Source organism: Abramis brama (genome assembly GCF_963993115.1).
Source record: "Abramis brama genome assembly, chromosome: 5".
Classification (NCBI taxonomy): domain Eukaryota; kingdom Metazoa; phylum Chordata; class Actinopteri; order Cypriniformes; family Leuciscidae; genus Abramis; species Abramis brama.
In genome coordinates this window covers 29,155,520-29,176,697 of record NC_139967.1, presented here as the reverse complement: position 1 = coordinate 29,176,697, position 21,178 = coordinate 29,155,520, and the positions used below count along the sequence as shown (strand labels likewise).

The window sequence follows — 21,178 nt, the reverse complement described above, 5'->3', positions numbered from 1 at the left end:
ACTCGTTCCGTTGAGGAGCTATTATGCCCGAACAAAAATTGTTCGGACCAATCAAATTGTCAGGGCGGGCTTTATACGATGATGGACAGATGAGCAACGGTAACGTAATCATCCACGTCATCAACGAGCGCTTGGGTTGAATTCAAATGACTGCCGCTGAAGAATTGAGATTTCACGAGTTCACACTTACAAATAAGTCAGATAGAATAAATGCATATTTGGCGTGCTGTCCGAGGAGAGGCTTCGGGCTCGGTATTCGGCCCGAACCCAAAGTACTCCCCCCGTATTCCTGGCTGTGGAAGAACAAGCCGAGAGTGAGTGGAGGGATGCTGAAAACTGTCAAGGAATGTTAGGTGAGTTGACAGAGTGAATAAATATATGCTTCCTCTCATGCTGATAGTGTAGACCGTAGTAGACGGTTGATTGTATTGATTATTTGAATGTGCTCCTCCTGAACTTTGTTTATAAAACATCATGTGTAGATTCCGCCATCGCGTCTGTTATAGAAGATATCGACAGCGCATTAATTTTAAAAGAGGAACAGAGAACCGCGATCGGAAACATGAATGAAGAACATACGTCACTTACTCCGTTGCTCTGATTGGTTGTAGGTCTATCCAATTGAGTGCAGAGGCATTTTTTTTCCTGGTTCGGTTGAAACACGCCCCATAATCAAAGCTCAATGGAGCAGTATCAGACTCACATTCTGACTAGAATCTGAGTATGACGACGTCAGGCTATACAGATACAGTAAATCTTGAAAATACACGTTTTGATAAGTTGTGTGTCTCTTTTTCATATTCATATGAACAGCCCAGCAATAAAAGAAGAGGTCATCTCTTCCACTGAATGATGGGCTCACAGCTGTAATACAAACCTCTTTGTTAAAGTTGGCTTGAAATGAAAATTCACCTTATCGTTTTATTATTTAATAATGTTTTGACCTTGTGATGTTAAATCTAAATGTCATAACTAGATCTTCCAGTGAAAATGACAGACTTCTCTCTATTGATGCATGTAGGATTTCTCCAGTCATTCAGTCCGCTTACACCCCGCCCCTGCAAGCACTCATTTATCTGCCACCACTTTTGAGGGCAATGCCCACATCTCGAAATCCAATTAACAACTAATGCATAGAGTCAAGTCCCGCCCTACATTTTTTTCTTTTCCGACAATCCGTTACAATCGGGTGCATTACAATACGAAAAAAAATAATATTATTTTGCTACTTCCATTTCATTGCAACTTTGAAAAAAAGAGGTTTCTATTGAATTGGTTGGTTCTATTGTGGCTTACAGAGTGTGTGTTGATGATCTCCTCAATAGAGATGTAGATGACAGGTTTGCTGAGTGTCACCATGTCAGAGTACTCGTCCACGTTAAACTTCTCCTCAGGAGCTGGAACGTCGCAAGCTGCCTGGAAGAAGCCCCTGAAAAGCAATAAAAAAAAGCTCACGTTTATTTGCCAGCAAAAGTTCCAGGGCTTTTGTGAAAACTACAGATTGTCCATCCGTATTTTTGTATCCCGGCCCACAGACAGTCGGGTTGACAAGGTGGTTATTTAGAGAACAGTTATTGTAAGAGTAGGTTTATCACTGAAAATTATACTATGTCTACTCTTTAAACAGCATTATAGTAAAACTAGAACACTATGGCAACAGCTTTCTTATCTGTACGCAATAGTGTTTTACTTTGGGAGGTTGGGTGGAACAAACAGAATGGCAGTTTTCCCCCTCCATTTGGCTTAAAACACTGTTTGTGGTCATCCAGTTTGAAATGTTGACTACAAAACACTGAGGTTTTTCAGATTTTCTATTGCGGCATTCTCTCCGTGTTCTTTGCAGCTTTTAGACACTGCCTACAATGTGCTGGATCCTTCACTGGAAACCCAAAGTAATCCACAACGCTAAATGTTTACTCTTTAAATTCTTACAGACTTGCACCCAGGAACAATACTTTTTTTGCCTTTCTACTATATAGGCAGCCAAGTTTTATTGAAAGCCCATTTTGCAATCTGTGAAGTACCCTTTAAATCTGTTTTTTTTTTTTGTTGTTGTTTTTTAGTGGAAAATCTGTGGATTTTGGTAGAATCATGGTAAAATATGAAAACCCCATCGAATTAGCCAAAATATTTAATACACACATACGCAGGAGACATGGGAGTGTGTAATTTTGTGAGTAACAGCTGTTAAAATTCTGTGGAAATCTGTTTTGAACCAAAAAAATGCAAAACGAGATATTTGAACCAAATGCATAATCAATTTACAATGCAAAGTATACTTGAATGAGGAGGTCACATGCTGTCATAAACTGCACTTATCCAGATCATCAGGCAGAATTGCTGAGAATCAGAGAGGAAAAGAAATCAGCAGGGAGTTTCCAGTAAGAATGATTCACCGCCATGGGAATGAGGGGCTTTGGGCAAAAGGTCATTTAGCACTTCCAGCTGCCTCACACAAGCATACACTCACTAATATGTCTGAAGTGGCAACGCACGTCCCTCCTCACTGCTGATGCCTTACTTTCATACAAAAACACTTCCTCACCTTTAACCTCAATTTCCATGCATCTTTAGCCTGTCCTGACTAAAGATTTGTCTGATTGTTTAAACTCTTTTGTTCTACTCATCAGTTTCTACGTAAAATATTTTTGTTTCCATGAGAAGAAAACAACATTGGACCCTATTGACTTTCAAAAACACACTGAGATATTCTTCAAAATATCTTATTTTATGTTCCACAGAAGAAAGTAAGTCATGCATGTTTTGAACAACATGAGGGTGAGTAAATGATGACAGAACTGTCATTTTTAGATGAACTATCCCTTTAAGTATTTGATTCTTCTCAACAGTAATAGTATTTTTTTTGTGACCCTAGACAAACTAAACCTTAAACTGATGAAGTGCTCTGTTCTCCTCACCTGAACCTTTGATAGGTCTGGGAGATGTAGCTGTTCATGGGGGTGAGGTGGTCGCTCTCGTCCTCAAAAAGCTTGTTGGCAGCAGCATGCTGTAGCATCTTAGCCACTGACGCCAGGTTCCTCCTCTGCTCTGAATGCACCTGACCTCCGGCCGTCATGTCAATGATGTCAAAGCCATCTGGAGCCACAATGGCAGGATTCATGTAACGGTAATAGAGCAGAGTCCCTACAATCTGTGGGAAGAAGATGCTGCTATTCAAACTGAACTTATTTCATGTGAACCATTATTTTTCTGGGTTCTTGAGACGTTGACTCCACAAAGTTCATCTTTAATCTGTTGTGGTTCATCATGTGTCAAGCAATTATAGCTACATTACAAGTATGAAAGGAGCTTTGCAGGCAGGACCCATTGAATACATATTTTAAAATAAACATTTGTATGGAATCTGGATACACGAGTACCACTAAAATATTCAACATCTGACCTTTAATAATTCATCCTCTGTGGCGTCAGGGAATTTCTCATGAAGCGTGTCCTTTAGAACTTTAGCAATATATCTCATGCCGTAACTGCATGCAAAAGAAAACAGATATCAAATAATACAAAATAAAAATCTGGCCATACCTTAAATTAATGAGAGGGTAGTAATGAATGCTGTGTGCAAAACACCACACAACGCTGATTATGTATTGAAAATATTTCTTGTTTTTGGCAGACTCTCTCTGTTTTAACTACAGTGCTGCCCCCTGGTGCACAATGACACTGTAAAGTTATATTGTATAAAAGAATCATTCATAATACAAGAGGCATATTTGACAAATATAACAGGCGAAATGAAAATGAACTGCATGAAGCATAACTGAACATCTGTTTGAAAGGCTGCAATGGTCTTTGTTCTTACGGGATGCTGTCCAGCGATGACATGATAGAGCCGAGCACTTTGTCTGTAACGGTACGGAGCACCTGATTGGAGGATTCCAGTTTAACCCTCACTTCCTCGTGTGACAGAGCCTGGTCTGGTGTGACCTCATATGGCAGCTTACTATGAAGTGAAGTTCAACAACAGTAGTAAAAAAAAAAAAGAATTAAACAAAAACAAAACTAAAGATAGAAAGAGGGGGTCGGTATAAGATATGCAAATTCTCTCTCATCTATACCAGGCTGTATTTATTTGATCAACCATATAGTAAAACTGTAATATTGTGAAATATTACAAAAATTAAAAATAACTGTTTTCATTTGAATATATTTTAAAAAGTAAAGTAATCTTAAAACATAATGCAAAAGCTGAATTTTCAGCTACATTACTCCAGTCTTCAGTCACATGATCCTTCAGAAATCATTCTAATATGCTGATTTGGTGCTCTAGAAACATTTTTAATACCATCAGTTAAAAACAGTTGTGCTGCTGAATATTTTTGTGGAAACCTATTTATTTCAAATAGAACAATTCAACTGCAAAATGCATCTTTGCTGAATAAAAGCATTAATTTATTGCAAAAGAATCTTACTGACCCCAAACTTTTGGTCATTGTTGTATTGGTATGATTTACAAATAGTATGGAGAAAAAAATGTAAATATGCTAACAAAGTTGGAGGGGAAATGGATTTGAGAAAGTGTGTGCAATATGTGAGATGAGAAAATATGAACCTGGCTTCTCCTGTAGCGGTCTCTAGCTGATTAACCCAGGCTTTGTAGATGTCTACAGGGTTAGTGTTGATGCCCAGGTTTTTGTCCTCAATGATCTCTTTAACCACTGGTCCAAGCAGCTGCCTGAGGGCGTTCTGTCCACGAGCACCACGGTAAAAGCTCAGAACCATCTTAATGACTGTAGGGTTTCCTGTCACTATTTCCTGGATATGATCCACCTTAGATCTGCCGGAGATGACAACAAAGTTAAAATGATATTTGCCATACTGTATATCATAAAGCAAAACTATACACATTGTATCAGAGACATTTGATTCACGTTTGATGCAATAATTATGAATTGAAATATATTATTCTCTGTAACAATGTTGTATTTGCATGCTCAAAATCTCCATCTCAGTCTCTACATCTTACTTGATCTCCTCTCGCAGCGCTGACTCAAAAAGCTTGAGCAGCAAGTACTCTTCCCGCTGGTTAGAGGCATAGTTATACAACGTGAAGATCACAGTGTCCATGAATTTGGTGGATTTGTTCTGGGGCATCTGGAAGATTAGCTTGGCCAGGTATGAAGGATTAGTCTGTTAAATTAAGAAAACTCATTGATTAAAAAAATTTAACTGAAAGGATTTACAGTATTTATAAACAGTTTGTGCATTTTTTTTTAAAGTATGATATATATATATTTGTTTTACAAATACATTTTTAAATGCTGTTTTTTACATTTATATATCATATTTATAAATTATATATAATATCCCTTTAATGCCTTTGGTTAGCCACCAGTTGCAATTCAGCATTCTAGTCTATGTCTTAATTTATTTAAAATGACTGAATTTGGGCCAAAGGTCTCACTTGTAGAAGGTAAAAGAGATGCTGATAGGCCTCCAGTTTCTTCCTCTTGTCTTTGCTCAGGCCCTTGATGCCCTGCTTTTCCCCCATAGCCAGATCTTCTTTACTCAATTTGTTCTTTTTGCTTTTCATCTTTTTGCTGTGTGACACCACATCCTGCCAAAGGAGAAAACATTAAAGTGGTTGGAAAAATTAGGATGGGTCAAAGGTTAAACTAAACTGGTTTGAACATCTGTAACTGCTTCTACTCTTATGAGACTCAAGAAAACATAAATGTTTTTTTGTTTTGTTTTTTAAGTTTTTTTGTCTTTTTGGGAAAACTCAAACCTATGTACATCAAAGGATAATGTAACATTTGTCTCATTAATCCATAGTATATACAACAAACAATCCACATAGCTTAACAATCTCAGTCTTTAAATTGTTTAAGCCACCGCATAAAAATAGCACCTGTAGTGTGATCCTGTTCTTTACTAACAGGCCAATCTTAATATCCATTAAATTCAGATCCTTTTCCATTTGCTGATTAGCACGAATCTTGGTGACCACTTCCTCTCTGAGCCGTGTCACTTCCTGTTCCTCCTGTAAATCGAGGCTACTTTGTTCCAGCAAATGTACAAATTTACGGACGACTGAGAGAGGGGGGTGCTGAGAACCGGCTGTTTGAAAAGTAAATGGAAAAACATTTATATTTACCATGCAAACCAATCTACTATCAATACAAGTATATGTAAATTAAATTACATAATACATTCAATATAATAATGTAATCGACTTACTCAAAGTTCTGTAGTCAACTCTTGCTTTATTAGCCTTAAGGTAAGCTTGAATCGTCACTATTTCTTTCTCCTGAACACGACACAGAATATTTCAGCGTCATGAGTATGCAGATGTAGAAGCTGCTCGTTCACTTGTGAGTGAGATGACTTACATGGTCTTTGAAGAACTGCATTCTCTTAATGTAGCTTCGTTTAGCTTTCCACATCTTCACCAGTGACTGTAACTAAAGTGTAGAGGAAACATGTTTTCATGCTAAGAATAATTCAAGTTCTGCAATTCAAAACAACAAGGTGGATACGGTATGATGAAAAACTGTAATAAAAGAGCATCTGTGATATAACCGTTACCTTAATCACAGTGCTCACGCTGTCTTGGAAGGTCTTTAGTCTGTCTTTATAGACTCTTCTCTGTTTGTAGCCCTTCCAGGATGCCTGCAATGGTAAACCAAACCCAATGTGAAAACTACCCGATGGCTGGCTCCGAAATCGCATACTTCCCTACTATATAGTAGGTGAAAAAAAGTATGTGACAAAATAAGTATGTCCGAATTCACAGTACTCATAAAAGAGTGAACCTGGATGAGATTCTGAAGTGTGCATGGATACGATGGACACTTCACTATCCCATGAGGCCACGGGAGAGGATTTGTGAATGACAGTGAAGCGACGCAACTAATGCTGGTAGGTCACACGATAATGACAATATGGCGAATGTAGTACACATTCATACTATATATGTAGAACGTACTTTTTTAGCAGTTGCAAAGTAATTACTTATTCAAAATAAGTACCAACTCAAGGGAGTATGCGATTTTGGACGAAGCCCCACACACCTTTTTTTCTACTATACTTTCATAGTTTAGTGTGTTTTTCAGTGTTTTTATAGTGTTCATTTTCAGTGTCACACAAGGCTGTTGGAGGTATCTATCAATAATTTAACACAGTTAAGCACCTGTAGTTTGATGACGCTCGGCTCTTGTTTTTGCAGGTACTCCAGTCTGTCAGTATGTGCCTGCCTCACCAGGTATCCACGAATCAGGGCCTGCAGTTTGATGATCAGCGGCTCATTGGCCAACCACAGCTGCTCTCTGCTATACTCAGCTGTTACACTGCTCAAAACACTCTAGTTAGGGGGAAAGAAAATATGAAATGAACTGCAGAGCAGTCACAAACAACACAAAAAACTGCAAATGTATGTTTGTGCTAAAGACATACCTGAATATCTTCTTTGGTGAGCTGTGAACTGTCATGGAAAAAATTATCTGGCTCAACCCATGTCCCTTCTTTGCTTTTGATGTTATAGAAGTAATCATATTTATCCTTGATCTTGTGTTTTACCCATGAACTGCCAATGGTCCCTACAGATAACACAATTAAAATTAAAGCACTGTGATTGCCCAGAGGTCCTGTGAAGAATAACTTATTTATGAAGAATTGCATATGTATTTGCCTCTGTCTGAAATCAAATACACCAGTAAATGTTTTAGATTATGCTTGAAATGTCTGTGGAATATTTACAACTAATATCTAACAATTTATCATATTAAACTGGCAAAATTTGCACAAATTTGACACAATTAGGTTTGTTAATGCTAATGATAAACATATACAAGAATAGGCTTGATAATACCATACACAATATTCTGTATAATTATATAATAAATTATATTTAATATGCATGACAGTACATTCTCCAGCCTCAAAGAGTAAGGCAGATAACAAGAGCTAAGTTAATGTTCAAATTATAGCTAGACCTTCCAGACCCCAGTCATTAGGGGTGTGATAGAGTTACCTTGTTCTGTTTGAGTGCTCTGTAACTGCGAGAGCTGGCTGTGGTAGATATGAGCACATTCAGACAGCACTGCTCGAAGACCTGCATCAGGACACTGCAGAGCACCCAGTGTGGCCGTAGCATCGCCCTCAGATACTGACCTGTTTATGTCTGCGACGGCCTCAGCCACTGAAATCAGACACGCAATATACAGAACAATCACTTTCAATAGTTGGCGATGTCGCTTAGTAAGGAAACACTATGCGCCTATCGACTGAACACATAATACGCATGCGCACGAAGTCACCATTTTCACAAATTCATGTTTTTTTTTTTGTTGTTTACATGGGGACAATAACAGTATCGCTTTCAAAGACTTGCACTTTGAAACGCATTTTAAAAAGCTTGAGTTTGCAGGCCCCCAAAACGGCGTTGTTGTGTATATCAACGGCCAAAACGCATAAAAAGTTTTCCATTTTTAGTTGAAAATGGTGTCGTGTAAATGCACCTTAGTTTGGTTTGCCCTGCCTGCCTGCCTGTCTGTATTCTCTAGTTAGTTTCCTTGGTTACTGATTATGTTACACACCTGTTTCTATTTTGTTGATTATCTAGTATTTAAGCTCTTAGTTCCCTCAGTTAATTGTGTCGTCTTTGTATGATGTGGTTTTGTTCTAGTGGTTTCCTGATATATCCTGGGTATCTCCGAGTTATGCTGTTAATAAAGTGTTTTTCTGTTAGATTCTCCATAGTCATGCTTTTATTGCAGCCAAACGTGACAATTTTATTTTTAATTTTATATAGATTATTATTAATAGCTTATATATAAAATATATATTATATACGTTATAAAATATATTGTGCAATTTGAAAGGTTATATGCCATTATGTGAATCATAACACATAATGGCATATATCCTTCAAAGGGATGTGCATAGGATATTAACAGAATTAACATAAAAGTTAATCATACATCTTTCATGCAACTTATATTTAGTTAAAAACTTGCATTTGAGTGCATCCTCCTGGTCCTGGTTGGCAGTGTGTATGGCCTCCTGGATCTGGTCCAGCCACAGCACAGCAGACTCATCTCCGGAACTCTATTACAGCGCAACACACAGTCAGCGCAGGCTCAATACAATACATGTGTAAACAATACAATACACAGGCTCAATACAATACATGTGTACTGCTCACACACTAGTGCAAACCAAATCATCTGCTACAACACACCAATTTATTCTGAATGTGAGCAACTATAGTAAATCAAGTATTAGAGGCTGTATTATACATTCTGTGCAACTATCACTGTTAAACAGGAAGTGTCTCTTTGGTAAATATCTTGTTTATGCAGGTGTTTTCACAGCAGTCATATAATATTATAGCATCTCAGTGCATGATGTCAAATGTTAAGAGCAAAGTTAACCCAAACATTTCCATAATTTATTTTGGAATTTTGAAAACACAGTGAACTGTATGAAAACTGGCCTAAAGTGTCATCAAATAATTCATGGAATGTTGTTTGGTAAATAGTGTGGCCAGATTGCAAAGCTGCACTGTCTTTTACACATTTTTAACAGAATAAAAAGAAAAAGGTAAGAACCTGCAACCTGATGATATCGACTGCTGTGAAAGACTAAAGATTTATCATTCTACCTATCATTTGCTGACACTGAGATCCTGAAAAACAAAACAAAAAAGTACTGTTTCCTTTCTTTGAAGGGATAAGACCTGAATGAAGTCAGAAAGAAAGAAAGAAAGAAAAAAAGAAAGAAAGAAAGAAAGAAAGAAAGAAAGAAAGACATTAAAGAACTTAAGTTACTCAAGCGGTCAGAACACCAAAACATCATATAAACATTCCTATATGTTATTTAGGAACTATTTGTGGACAGATATTTGTAAATAGTTTGGTCCACGAATTGGAACCATTTGGCCTCACATCATGTAGCATTTCCTGACATGCCTGAGAAATGAGCACTGAGCAATTCTGAATCCAAATGCCCTGAACCCTTACAGGAAACCGTCACGCCCTTCGACGCAGACGTCTAGCTCTGTGGTTATTTCATACAGATGACTGATCCTCAGAACAGAAACTTGTAGGTCATCTTTAGTTGTTTGACAAACGATACTTTGTAAAAATTCACTGGAAAAACATTTCAAGCATGTGGAGAGTATTTGTGCTGCTGCTATTACCATTAATGTTTGAGGATTCACTTCAAGATTCAGGTAAGACCACTTTTCTCTAACAGTTAAAGATAGTTAGAGATCAACAGCAGATTGCTATTGGCTATTGCTATTGGACATGGGCTGAAGTCATGATTTTGTGACTAAAAAAAACTTTAAGGGTAGTTGACTGACTCTCAGCTACTGTAGCAGTCTATGATGACAATGAAAATGTAAGTAGATCTAGAGAATTTTCAATCATCTAAAACAATTCTCAAAATACGTGCCGCAATTATAACAACAAAGATGACGAGTTTGTGAGAATTTTGGAAGGTTGTACATTGCTGAAAGAACAACAAGAGTCAGAGAAGGAAAACAACAACACACAAAACTACATAACCCCGACAAATTAAAATAAATTAAATAAATGAAAAGTAAATGTCACACAGTTAAAATGTAACACTTCAATGAATTCAAATAAAAAAATACAAAATGCTTGATGTTGGCAGCTTGTACGGTCTTACTCTTACAGTTAATGTTTGTCATGTGTGATTAATCTGGATCATCTGTGCCTATAATATTAAAAACTGAAACCAAAGCATATCGGCCATAGTCAGAGCTGACAGTCTACAGTCTACAAATACAGTCTATTCAATTTATAAGACTTAATGATTTATAGTCACGTCAAATTTCCACAACCAATGTTTTTCATTATTCCAACAATGATTATTCCAGCTAAAACAATTACTAAAATATGTATTTAGAATTTAATGTGCAATGCTATTATTATTAGTTAAAAAGAATGACTTGAAGCCATGTTTGCTCATCTAATATTTTGTTGAATTACATTCAATTCAGTTTAAATGTAACTACATATTTCAGTATCAAGCTGTGTGAAACTATATAGAGAATAAAGAATACACTTTATTTCAGTATTTTAACATTGTGTTTTCTAACATTTTTTCAGCATCAATATATACCAGCATCAATATGCCAAAACAGTCAATTCAGCCAAGAACATTTTCTGGAACAATAGTGTACAATAGTTCCCTGTTCTCCAACACATCTATCCAGCAGCCTGTGATAAACACCTCTGATGAAGTCATCAATTACACCACTGGAATAGTCAGCACTAGGATCATTCCATCCGCGTACATGCTAGCCATCCTCATCGGGATCCCCTCTAACGTCTATGTGTTGGCTTGCCTCAGTGGAAGAAAGAATCTTACCAGTGGTATCCTATATTTTAGCCTAGCAGTTTCAGACCTACTCCTGCTACTTTCTCTCACACTCAGAATCCACTATCACATCAATAACAACAACTGGATCTTTGGAGAGCTGGCCTGCAAGGTGGTGACTGCCTGCTTTTATGGTAACACCTACTGCTCGATCCATGCCCACATGTGTATTAGTGTGATGCGCTACCTTGCGGTGGTCCACCCGTTCCTCTACAGGACAATGTCGAAAAGGTACTGTGCGATCTGGGCGAGCTTAACCATTTGGGTGGTTTTTGCTATTGCGATGGCACCAGAGTTTCTGGTTCAGCAAAGCTACCATGTTTTCGGGCAAAAGTTGGTGACTTGTCATGATATCCAGCCCTATAAGGAAGAGTCCTACAAACCTTTGATTCCATACAGATTGAGTCTGATCTGCCTGGGGTTCATCCTTCCATCGCTGGTCATTGCATTTGTTTACGGATCCATCATCTACCACCTAAATTGTTCAAGTCATGACTGGAAACACTACATGAAGGCCAGCACGTTAGTGTTTGGGATCTTTTTAGTGTGTTTTACTCCATGTAGTGCACTTCTTTTTGCACACTATGTGAAGTTGTCCACTGAGAAGCATTATGACCTGTATTATTACTACAGAGCAGCCATGTGTCTGTGTTCTTTCCACAGCTGTCTGGACCCTTTCCTCTATTATCTGCTCACAAAGACTTCCCAAGTCAAGTTTAGATCCTTTAGCTCTAGACCTTCGACAGCTCTGTCCACTGTCTAAGGCCTTTTAAATAGCAGGATGTTTTATGTTGCGGACCCTGGAAGGGTGGGCTTCCTTATCTAAAATGGCTTAGCAGTGGATTGAGGATGTTATGGTTGGACTTCCTACTTTGTACTATAGTAGAGGCTCATTACTTTGTACAGAAATTAAAGAAGTTGGACACACAGAAGTCAAGCTGAATACAAAGTATTTGAGACCATGAAAGAAGTGTTTAAGTAATTTGAATAAGAGAAGAATAATTCAAGAGTAATTCAAATATGAGATGTAACCTCTTAAACATTTCATTGGTTCAGTGCTGTTATTCTATTTCACCTTGCAGATGAGGTCTTTGGTGGTCAGCAGTAGATCATGATAGTGTTTGGCGGTGGCTGGATTGACTCCCTGTAGTTTAGCTGTAGGGAGTAGGAGGGCGGCGAGTGTCTTCTCTGGATCTCCAGAATTTAGAGCTTCATTTATCTCAGCGATAGCAATGACTCCTACACACAGAACATGGGAATTTTATGCGATCAACAACTTGTGATGCAATGGAAGAGTCATTGATATGTGTACATTTCCATTAAGAAATTGACAAAAATGTCTTAAATTCATTATGTTTATACAATAACAAATATGTTGTTTTAGGATATTTAACTTCTATATATTCCACCTTTATATAAGTCCACCTGTTTACTTGTGAGATTCATTAAATGTTCAATAAAACTGTTCTGTGTGATTCATACAGACTGGATCAATTGTTCTTAATTCATACACACACATCCACACAACCACATAGCGACACCAGCTTATCAGAACATTATGGAGTAACTTTCTCAAAAAAGACATTCTTTGTATGGTAGATTTTAATAACCTTCAAGGTTCAATGTATTTGAAAGACCACCTATGAGTTAAACACATCATTAATGCGAAGGCCTTTTGCTACACCTTATTTTGATATTATATTATATTATATTATTCAGCTCATCTGAAAGAAATAATGTAAAGAAATAGAGCAAAAAGCTATATTTATAAGAAAATATATTAATGTCTTTCTTTTTTTTTTTAGAAGAGTGAAATGCACTAAAATTGGATACACTACATTTTGAAAAGAAAAAGCTATTTAAATACCTCCCTTTCAATCTTCGGTAAGCTTTTTAAAATGTTTTTGAAAGAAGTCTCTTATGCTCATCAAGGCTGTATTTATTTAAGCAAATCCTGATTTGGTGCTCAAGAAACATTTATAATTATCAATATTGAAAATGTTGTGCTGCTTAATATCTTTTGTGGAAAATGTGATACATTTATTCAGGATTCTTTGATGAAAAGAAAGTTCAATAGAACAGTATGATCTTTTGTAGCATTATATGAATATCTTTACTGTCACTTTGAGCAATTTAATGCATCCTTGCTGAATAAAAGTATTAATTAATTTAAAAAAATAAAAGTTTATAGAAAGAAAGTTTAGTTAAAAATAACTAACCATATATATATAGAGAGTTTAGTTTATAATTTATTTCAAAGTTTGCTTACTCTCATGTTCCTCGTGCACCTGGATATTGACAGTGTCGATGCACTTCTGAACATCATTCCAGGTGAGGAACTCTTGACCCTGGGCGAGGGACTCTGCTCTAAGACGGAGCAGTGTGTCTGCATATCTAACAAAGCAAAACAACCACATGATCAAGTCAATTATTAAATTGTTTCTCAGAGTGGCATATAGTATTCTTGGCATCTCTCTCTTTTTCAATCAGTAGTGTCACTGTACCTCTGTAAATTGTCAGCATCCAGAGCACTGAAGCCCAGTGGAGAGTCAGTGAGCTGCTCAATGATGGCCACTGAGTCTTTAGTGTCCAGAACCTCATTTAACACAGACACAGCAGACAGCATCTCCACAGCTACACACAGCTCCTCATGAGTAAGACCGGCCTTGTTCTGAGATGATAGAAAATTGTTTTGTAAGGAAGGACAAGAAAGAGCTTAACATTGGGGGGTGGGATAGAGAGTAAGAGCTGACCTGAGAGCCGAGCTGCAGGCTGAAGAGCTCGGCCTGGTACAGGCTGGCAGCAGTGTGGTAGACGATGGGTAACTGGGCCTCTGGGTTCAGGAGCTCCTCCACGGTCTCTTCTGGAACACCTCGACGAATAGCTGCATTAATCGCAACAATCGCCTCCTGCTCTGTGTCCATCAAGAGCACAATAAGCAGTAGTATCAGAAAAACAGAACAATCATATGAATAGAGAAACACAGTATATGCTGGTAACATATCAGTAATCAGCTGCTTTTTTACACATACATATACATATACATATATATTTTTACATTTAGATTACCTCAGTCAGCCATCATCTGATGCTCACTTAAAGATAATATTTTAAAACACTAATCATTTAATGACACTGTTAAATGTTATCTTTAGCGGATCTCAAAATGAATTTTTCACATTGCACAAATTTAATTTAACAAATTCACTTTTATCAATTGAATTTCAGTTTTTAGCATTTAAGCAAAAAATTAATATAAATGATTTGTTTTTATTTATTCAATTACTTATTTATTTTGATAGTATAGCTGGAGAGAGGACAGGAAGCGAAGTGGGAGAGAGAGAGAAAGGACCACGAGGTGGCACTTGAACTCGGGTTGCCCGAAGCACAACTGCGCTACATGTCGGCATGCTGCCCATGAGGCTATTGGCTCAGAATTATTTGTTCTAAGGCACTCAAAATTAATGAACTCAAAACTATATGTTGATCCATTAAGAAAGCCATTCACGTTATTGTTAATTTAACTTTTATTGTAACACCATCTAAACCGACAATGGTGACATAGAGAGCTTAATAATCTACAGAGGATCTACACTACACTCAAGTCTATACGTTATCAGCCAGTCAAGGGCAAATGTATGTGTGCAACATACTTCGTTTCTCGGCCTCTGCAAACTCATTACAGGAAGTGATGACCCTCTGAATCTCTTCTCTCTCCAGCTGAGTACCCGCACCAGCATCCTACATACAGATGTCATAAACATGCTCATCAAATTCATTTGACCCAAAATCAAGTGTAATTTCAACTGATATAGATAATCTGCTTCAGTACCTTAACTTTATGCTTCCTGTAGGACGTGAAGTGCTCCAGGTAAAAGCAGGAGTTGTCATCAAGGACTCCTACAAGACCAAGTGCAGGCAACCGAAGGCTGGCCAGTAGGGCTTTCTGATCCTCAGCATCAACAGCCTGGTTTACTTGCTGTATAGCTGCTGATGCTAGAGAGAGAAATTCATTATTACTGTATATAACATTTACATTACATTATATTCACTTCAGAGAATCTCAAGAATATTTTCAAAGCAGCCTACTATACCATACAGTAAAAATTCATTGCTATATTTTCATGGATGAAAATATCCCCTAAATTTGAAATCATGAGAAGCAAACAATAAAAAGCTACAAAATGAGCAATATACTGTATCATCAGTTGCAAGGGGTCTGAGGCTACTAATAAACAGTTTTGTTATTGTTAACTAAAACTAAAACGTTTAAAAATGTTTTTGGTAATTGAAAGCTGAAATAAAATAAATTATAAAAATTAGATGAAAAACGTAAAAAATGTAAACTTAATGAGAAACATTGCCTTGGCAACAAACCAAAACAAATACATTTAAGTTGAAGAACTAAAAATACTAAAACTAAAATAAAAATAAAAATAAATTAAAGCTATATATATATATATATATATATATGTGTGTGTGTGTGTGTGTGTGTGTGTGTGTGTGTGTGTGTGTGTGTGTGTGTGTGTGTGTGTGTGTTACCGGCAAAGTGTGAAATCCCGGTATTGTATAGAATGCCTAGGCAATGTATAGAATTCCTGATGTTTTTTGCAAAAAATACATAATTTTTTTTTTACCTAATTCTATACATTACCTAGGCATTCTATAGAATGCCGATTACACACTTTGCCGGTAACATATATATATATATAATTTATTTATATTTTAGTTTTAGTATTTTTAGTTCTTCAACTTACATTTATTATATGGATAAAAAGGAAAAAAGCATATAACAGAATTACTAAACCTGAAATTTAAATAAAAAATAAAAATAGAAAAATAAAAGCTAATTTAAAATAACAAATAATTGTATTTAAATAATACTAAAATAACACTGCTAATGAAAATGCAATTTTTTATTGCAAATCATACTGTTAGCATAACAATTTGAATGAAACGCTGCAGACACATAGTGTTGAATTTTAAATATTTCACCTAGATTTTAAGTCATAACTTTGCATTGTTTTATTACTGTATTTTTTTTGCAATTTAAAAACTAAACTAAAATATTTATTTCCAGTATTAATCTTAACAACAACAACAACAACAACAACAAAAACAATAAGCATTATTTTATATGTGGTCTCAGCCCACTTTCCTGATTAATGTCCCACACTTACTGTTCACGAGGTCTACACTGCTCTGGATCTCTTGCTGGGTCAGTAATTCTTCATACACATCTCTCTCTTCAGTTGCAATAGACGAGCGCTAAATGCACATACAATGTGTCACAACAAGACTTTTTTTAAAAGAGATAAAAAAATAAATAAAAAAAAGCAGGATAATCAGGGGCCTTGGTGCCCTTGAGCAAAGATTTTAACAGCAGGTTGAAAATTAAATGAAAAAAAAAAAGCCTAATACAACATTTACCCACTTAGATGTGGACACACAACAAAATTACTATTCAATTAAGTCACCATCAGGGGATCAGATGATACTGGAGTCAGCAGAGTGTGTGAGGAGTGTTAGAAGACATCAGCATTTAACAAGCGAGGCTGATTCTCTGTTATTTTTTAATCAGAATCCTGCTGATTTTGCAACTAAAGGAATGCTAGAGCTTGTTTGAAAGGAGGCTGCTAAAGGAAACACAAACCAATTTGCTTTGCATGTAAAAATCAGATATTTGCAAACATGTGTCTAAAGTTTTCTGTAAATTATGAATAGTTCTCCTTGTAAATTATTGCTTAATCTTTAAGTTAAAAAGATTCTGATATTTACTTGTGTGCACAGTTTTTACTGTTTGCCTTTGTATGAATAAGGTTTTGTTTATACAACACATAATTCCAAAAATCCTATTTAAACCAGGTTTTAATTCATACAAATGTGGTTTGCACTGGGTTTGTAAAACATTAGTCCTGACATGCAGATGTAAAAACATTATCATTCTTGCTGCCTATTATCCAGTTAAAGGTTGAGGCATAGTAACTCACTACTGAAAGATCTGTCTAAAACAGTCCTAAAATCCCTTCACCAATAGCATGTTAAACTATAGACAAATATTCAAGAAAACTATTTTATCTAAAATGTAAAAATTTGCTACTGTCAAAAGTTTGGGATTAATATTTTTTTAAACAAAATCATTGTTACATTAAATTTCTTATAAAGACTGTTCTTTTGAATTTTTTATTTCATGAATTCAAAGAATCATAAACAAAACTATTAAGCAGCACAACTTTTTTCAACATTGTTAATAATAATAACTGTTTCTTGAGCAGCAAATCATCATATTAGAATATTCTGAAGGATCATGTGACACTGAAGACTGGAGTAATGATGCTGAAAATTCAGCATTGCCATCACAAGAATAAATTACATTTTAAAATATAATATAAAATAACAGTTATTTTAACTTGCAATAATATTTAACAATATTACTGTTTTTTTGATCAAATAAATGCAGCCTTGGTGAGCATAAGAAATCATTAAAAATATGACTGACACCAAACTTTTGAACTGAAGTGTGTTTCTAAACTTATATGAATATCTAGTTTACCCGTCCCGAGGCCTGATCCTCTTTCCTCCTCTTGGCATTGCTGAGTGTGTCCTGGTAGGCCTGGGCCAGTGGTTTCTTTGTGTTTCTCAGTAAGGCGTTAGGGTTCTGCAGAGCCGCCATTGTGTTCTCAGCGTGCCCTTTGTCTATGGCCTCATTAATGGCAAAGACAGCAGCGTGTACTGTAGATATAAATCAGAAAGAGGACACAAAAACATGCAATCATGAGAATGAGGATAATAGGTATGTAATTTAAACAGATGTATACTTACACAAACATATGACTAGATAAAAAACAGATGAAGTCACTCACATGCAGCTTCATCTACTGAAAGTTCATTGGCCAGGATGCCACCGATCTTGCTGAAGGTGGGCATCTGGATGCCATATTTCTCCAGTTCTTTCCTCATGTTACTGATCTCTTCCTCTGTGGAATGAGAATATGAAATGTCATCATTTAGGTTACGTATCTTACATATATCTTTTAATTCTAGCCTATTTACTATCACTGACACATTACTAATCTGTGGCATTTTATACATGCATATTCACAGGACCTGCTCCTGTAATGCGTTTAAAAAACAACAATGGCTGTCTTGCCAACATACAGGTCGAACAAATCAAGGTCCTTGTTACTTTAAATCATTCCACAATAAGTGTGTCAACATCAAACCATTACAGCAAAAACAACACGCTATAATTTTAAATGTGTTTTCACCTCCATCATTAATTCATTACAGACCACATTATTATGACTTGAACTCAATTTCCTGATGAGGTGTCATTATAGCTATTAACAAAACATAATGAATGAGATGAAGAGCTACACTCTGAACCGAGCTAAAGTGGTAATTACCTGTCATAACATTCCCTTCATTAATCAAACGCAGTCAGCCACGTTTCTGCAGAGCGTTCGCTATCATTGAAACCTGAGGCACTTTTCTGCCTTGTCCTGTAAACTGAGCTGACAGAGGATCTACTCTTCAGTTATGGATATAATTGTGTGGCTGCGCTTTGAACTCTGTTATTGTAAGGGAACACCACTATATGCTTCAAAACTCAAATGTAAGATTGCAGGAAACCACATATTTTCGATTGAGGTAGTTTAAGTATTATCCTTTGAAAAACCCATATTTGTTTATAGTTAGAATAATAATGGCAACTATTGTATGTATAATTAAGGGTGCACGATCATCGTACTGTGGTTCCAGCCCTGTACTGTAGAAGAAGAAAAAAAGGTTGAATGGGGTTCTATATAGAACCCTAGGGTTCTTGATTTTAAAGAACTATTAAGGGAAAATGGTTCTATATAAGGAGAAATGTCTTAAATGATTGCATAATACTTTCATGTTTAACAAGTTGTTTCAGTTAAAGTGTGTTTACAAGCGGTTTAATTCATAAAGTTAAATTAAAATTAAAAATGAATTGAAACTAAATTAATCCATAAAATGATCCCATGATGGGAAGCCCAAAAAGGTTCTATGTATGAGGCATCTGACAGAACCTTTTAAGGTTCAAAATAGAACCTTTTCTTCTAAAAGTGTGGTTAGCTGAGTAGAAAATATGAATTTCAGCAGTAAATAAAAAATGTATTGACATTTTCTGGCAAAAAAATGGCATTAATCTATGAGAATGACTGTGGTTTACCTGTGAAGTCAACTTTCCCCAACAGGTCCTGGATCTGAGGGGCAATTCCCAATTTGTAGAGGTACAAGCTGCACAAAGAAGAACAAACAAATACACAAACAAATAAATGCACTATATCATAGCGAGGGAATGAGAGAAAATCAGAGATAGAACAGCAATTTCTGCATGAGAGCAGGGTTAAGAATTACACAATGAATTTGGAAGTCAAAATTAAAGTCAGTTTATTTTCATTTCTCTCCAAAATGGTAGAAGAAAAAGACAATTAGAAATATTTAAAACCTTTCTACTGCTTTGAGTAAGAAACATATCTCAGCTTTTAGCCAGGGTGAAACCATCATTAAGTGTTGGAGTACAGCTACACGTTCACAGGCTGTTGTAGAGACACAACTTCAATTCTCTTGGTTTTACTGTAATATGAGGGAGCAACATCTCTAACTGAACTACTAAGTCAGGAAAGAAAAGTTCCCGCAACTAAATTTAAAATGCAGGATTCCATCCCATAGTTGAAAATGAAGTTAAAATTGTTTATTAAAAAAAAGATTTATTCCAAACAACCTTCTATCCTTGGATGTAATGCCCATACAACCATGCATTATAGCAAAGTAAATAGGTTGATCAACTTTTAAAAATGTGGAGAAATCAACATTGACATTTTCTTAATCCTTGAGTGCCTTGGCCATATATGTTTCTGAACAAATTGAACTATCCCTCATCCAAAGAGCACCGAGATATGAAGATTTTTACCCCAGGAGCACTCTTTGCATTTCTTGAATTCCCATACGTTTTGTTGATGTCAAAGGTCATGTGTACAATTAAACTTGATATTTGGAAGAAAATGATTATGTTACTTGGTAAAAGCAGCGAAATTAGAACAAAAATATGCAAGAAAACTAAAATAATTACATATAGGTTCACATAAAAAAAAAAAAAAAACGCATCTTGAATTATTGTAATTAAAGGGTTAGTTCACCCAAAAATTAAAATTCTGTCAGTAATTACTCACCCTCATGTTGTTCCAACCGCGTAAGACCTTCGTTCATCTTCGTAACACAAATTAAGATATTTTTGATTAAATCTGAGAGCTGATCACTCCTCCATAGGTTTCTATGTGATTGAAACTTGCTGGCCCAGAAAAGTTATTAAAGAGATCGTTAATATAGTCCAAGTGCCTACAGTGGCTCAATCTTAAGTTTATAAAGCGACGAGAATACTTTTTGTGCGCAAAAACAAACAAAAATAACGACTTTATTCTACTATTCATTTCCTTGCCCTGAAGCCAAAACCAGTTGGGAAACACTGTTTTAAATATTTCACTAGCTTTCTCTGCAATACCGTCCATTACAAATAAAAAATGTAGCTACAATTCTCTTCCACTAGATGGCAGTATACAGTTGTGTTAAGTCTGACACTATGCTAATTCTGGAACAGGAAAATAGCCTGCAGTAAGTGTAGAACACATGCTGGAAACTGCATTAAACTTTTATCTATCCACTGACTGAGGACAAATAGAGGAGTAATGAATTATTAAAGGTGGTGTGCAACTGAACGTTTATGCATGAGAGATAAACTTAACGTGCTTTCCTTAACCTTTGACCCCTACATCAATAGCCAGAG

The 21,178-nt window shown here is 36.1% G+C and overlaps 2 protein-coding genes across 2 annotated transcripts in view; one reads left to right on the top strand and one right to left on the bottom strand.

The window, feature by feature from the left end:
* The window catches only part of iqgap2 (IQ motif containing GTPase activating protein 2), a 57,193-nt gene that overhangs the window by 6,700 nt on the left and 29,315 nt on the right, over nt 1-21,178 (bottom strand). Inside the window, exons 6-30 of the mRNA XM_084113458.1 lie at nt 19,565-19,632; nt 18,231-18,344; nt 17,921-18,099; nt 16,548-16,635; nt 15,200-15,363; nt 15,021-15,108; nt 14,121-14,281; nt 13,872-14,038; nt 13,637-13,761; nt 12,443-12,606; nt 8,976-9,066; nt 7,991-8,158; nt 7,414-7,556; nt 7,151-7,321; nt 6,547-6,630; nt 6,351-6,422; nt 6,199-6,268; nt 5,870-6,078; nt 5,423-5,575; nt 4,985-5,148; nt 4,571-4,795; nt 3,821-3,961; nt 3,404-3,488; nt 2,919-3,151; nt 1,297-1,429 (exon numbers count right to left, since the gene is read on the bottom strand). Of these exons, the coding sequence (XP_083969584.1) occupies nt 1,297-1,429; nt 2,919-3,151; nt 3,404-3,488; nt 3,821-3,961; nt 4,571-4,795; nt 4,985-5,148; nt 5,423-5,575; nt 5,870-6,078; nt 6,199-6,268; nt 6,351-6,422; nt 6,547-6,630; nt 7,151-7,321; nt 7,414-7,556; nt 7,991-8,158; nt 8,976-9,066; nt 12,443-12,606; nt 13,637-13,761; nt 13,872-14,038; nt 14,121-14,281; nt 15,021-15,108; nt 15,200-15,363; nt 16,548-16,635; nt 17,921-18,099; nt 18,231-18,344; nt 19,565-19,632 (3,460 nt within the window). The remainder of the gene's footprint in view (nt 1-1,296; nt 1,430-2,918; nt 3,152-3,403; nt 3,489-3,820; nt 3,962-4,570; nt 4,796-4,984; nt 5,149-5,422; nt 5,576-5,869; nt 6,079-6,198; nt 6,269-6,350; nt 6,423-6,546; nt 6,631-7,150; nt 7,322-7,413; nt 7,557-7,990; nt 8,159-8,975; nt 9,067-12,442; nt 12,607-13,636; nt 13,762-13,871; nt 14,039-14,120; nt 14,282-15,020; nt 15,109-15,199; nt 15,364-16,547; nt 16,636-17,920; nt 18,100-18,230; nt 18,345-19,564; nt 19,633-21,178) is intronic.
* Nucleotides 10,006-12,443, top strand: f2rl2 (coagulation factor II (thrombin) receptor-like 2). The gene is made up of 2 exons (XM_084113461.1): nt 10,006-10,192; nt 11,097-12,443. Exons 1-2 carry the CDS (start codon nt 10,129-10,131, stop codon nt 12,128-12,130), a joined length of 1,098 nt encoding a protein of 365 aa, XP_083969587.1. The 5' UTR covers nt 10,006-10,128; the 3' UTR covers nt 12,131-12,443.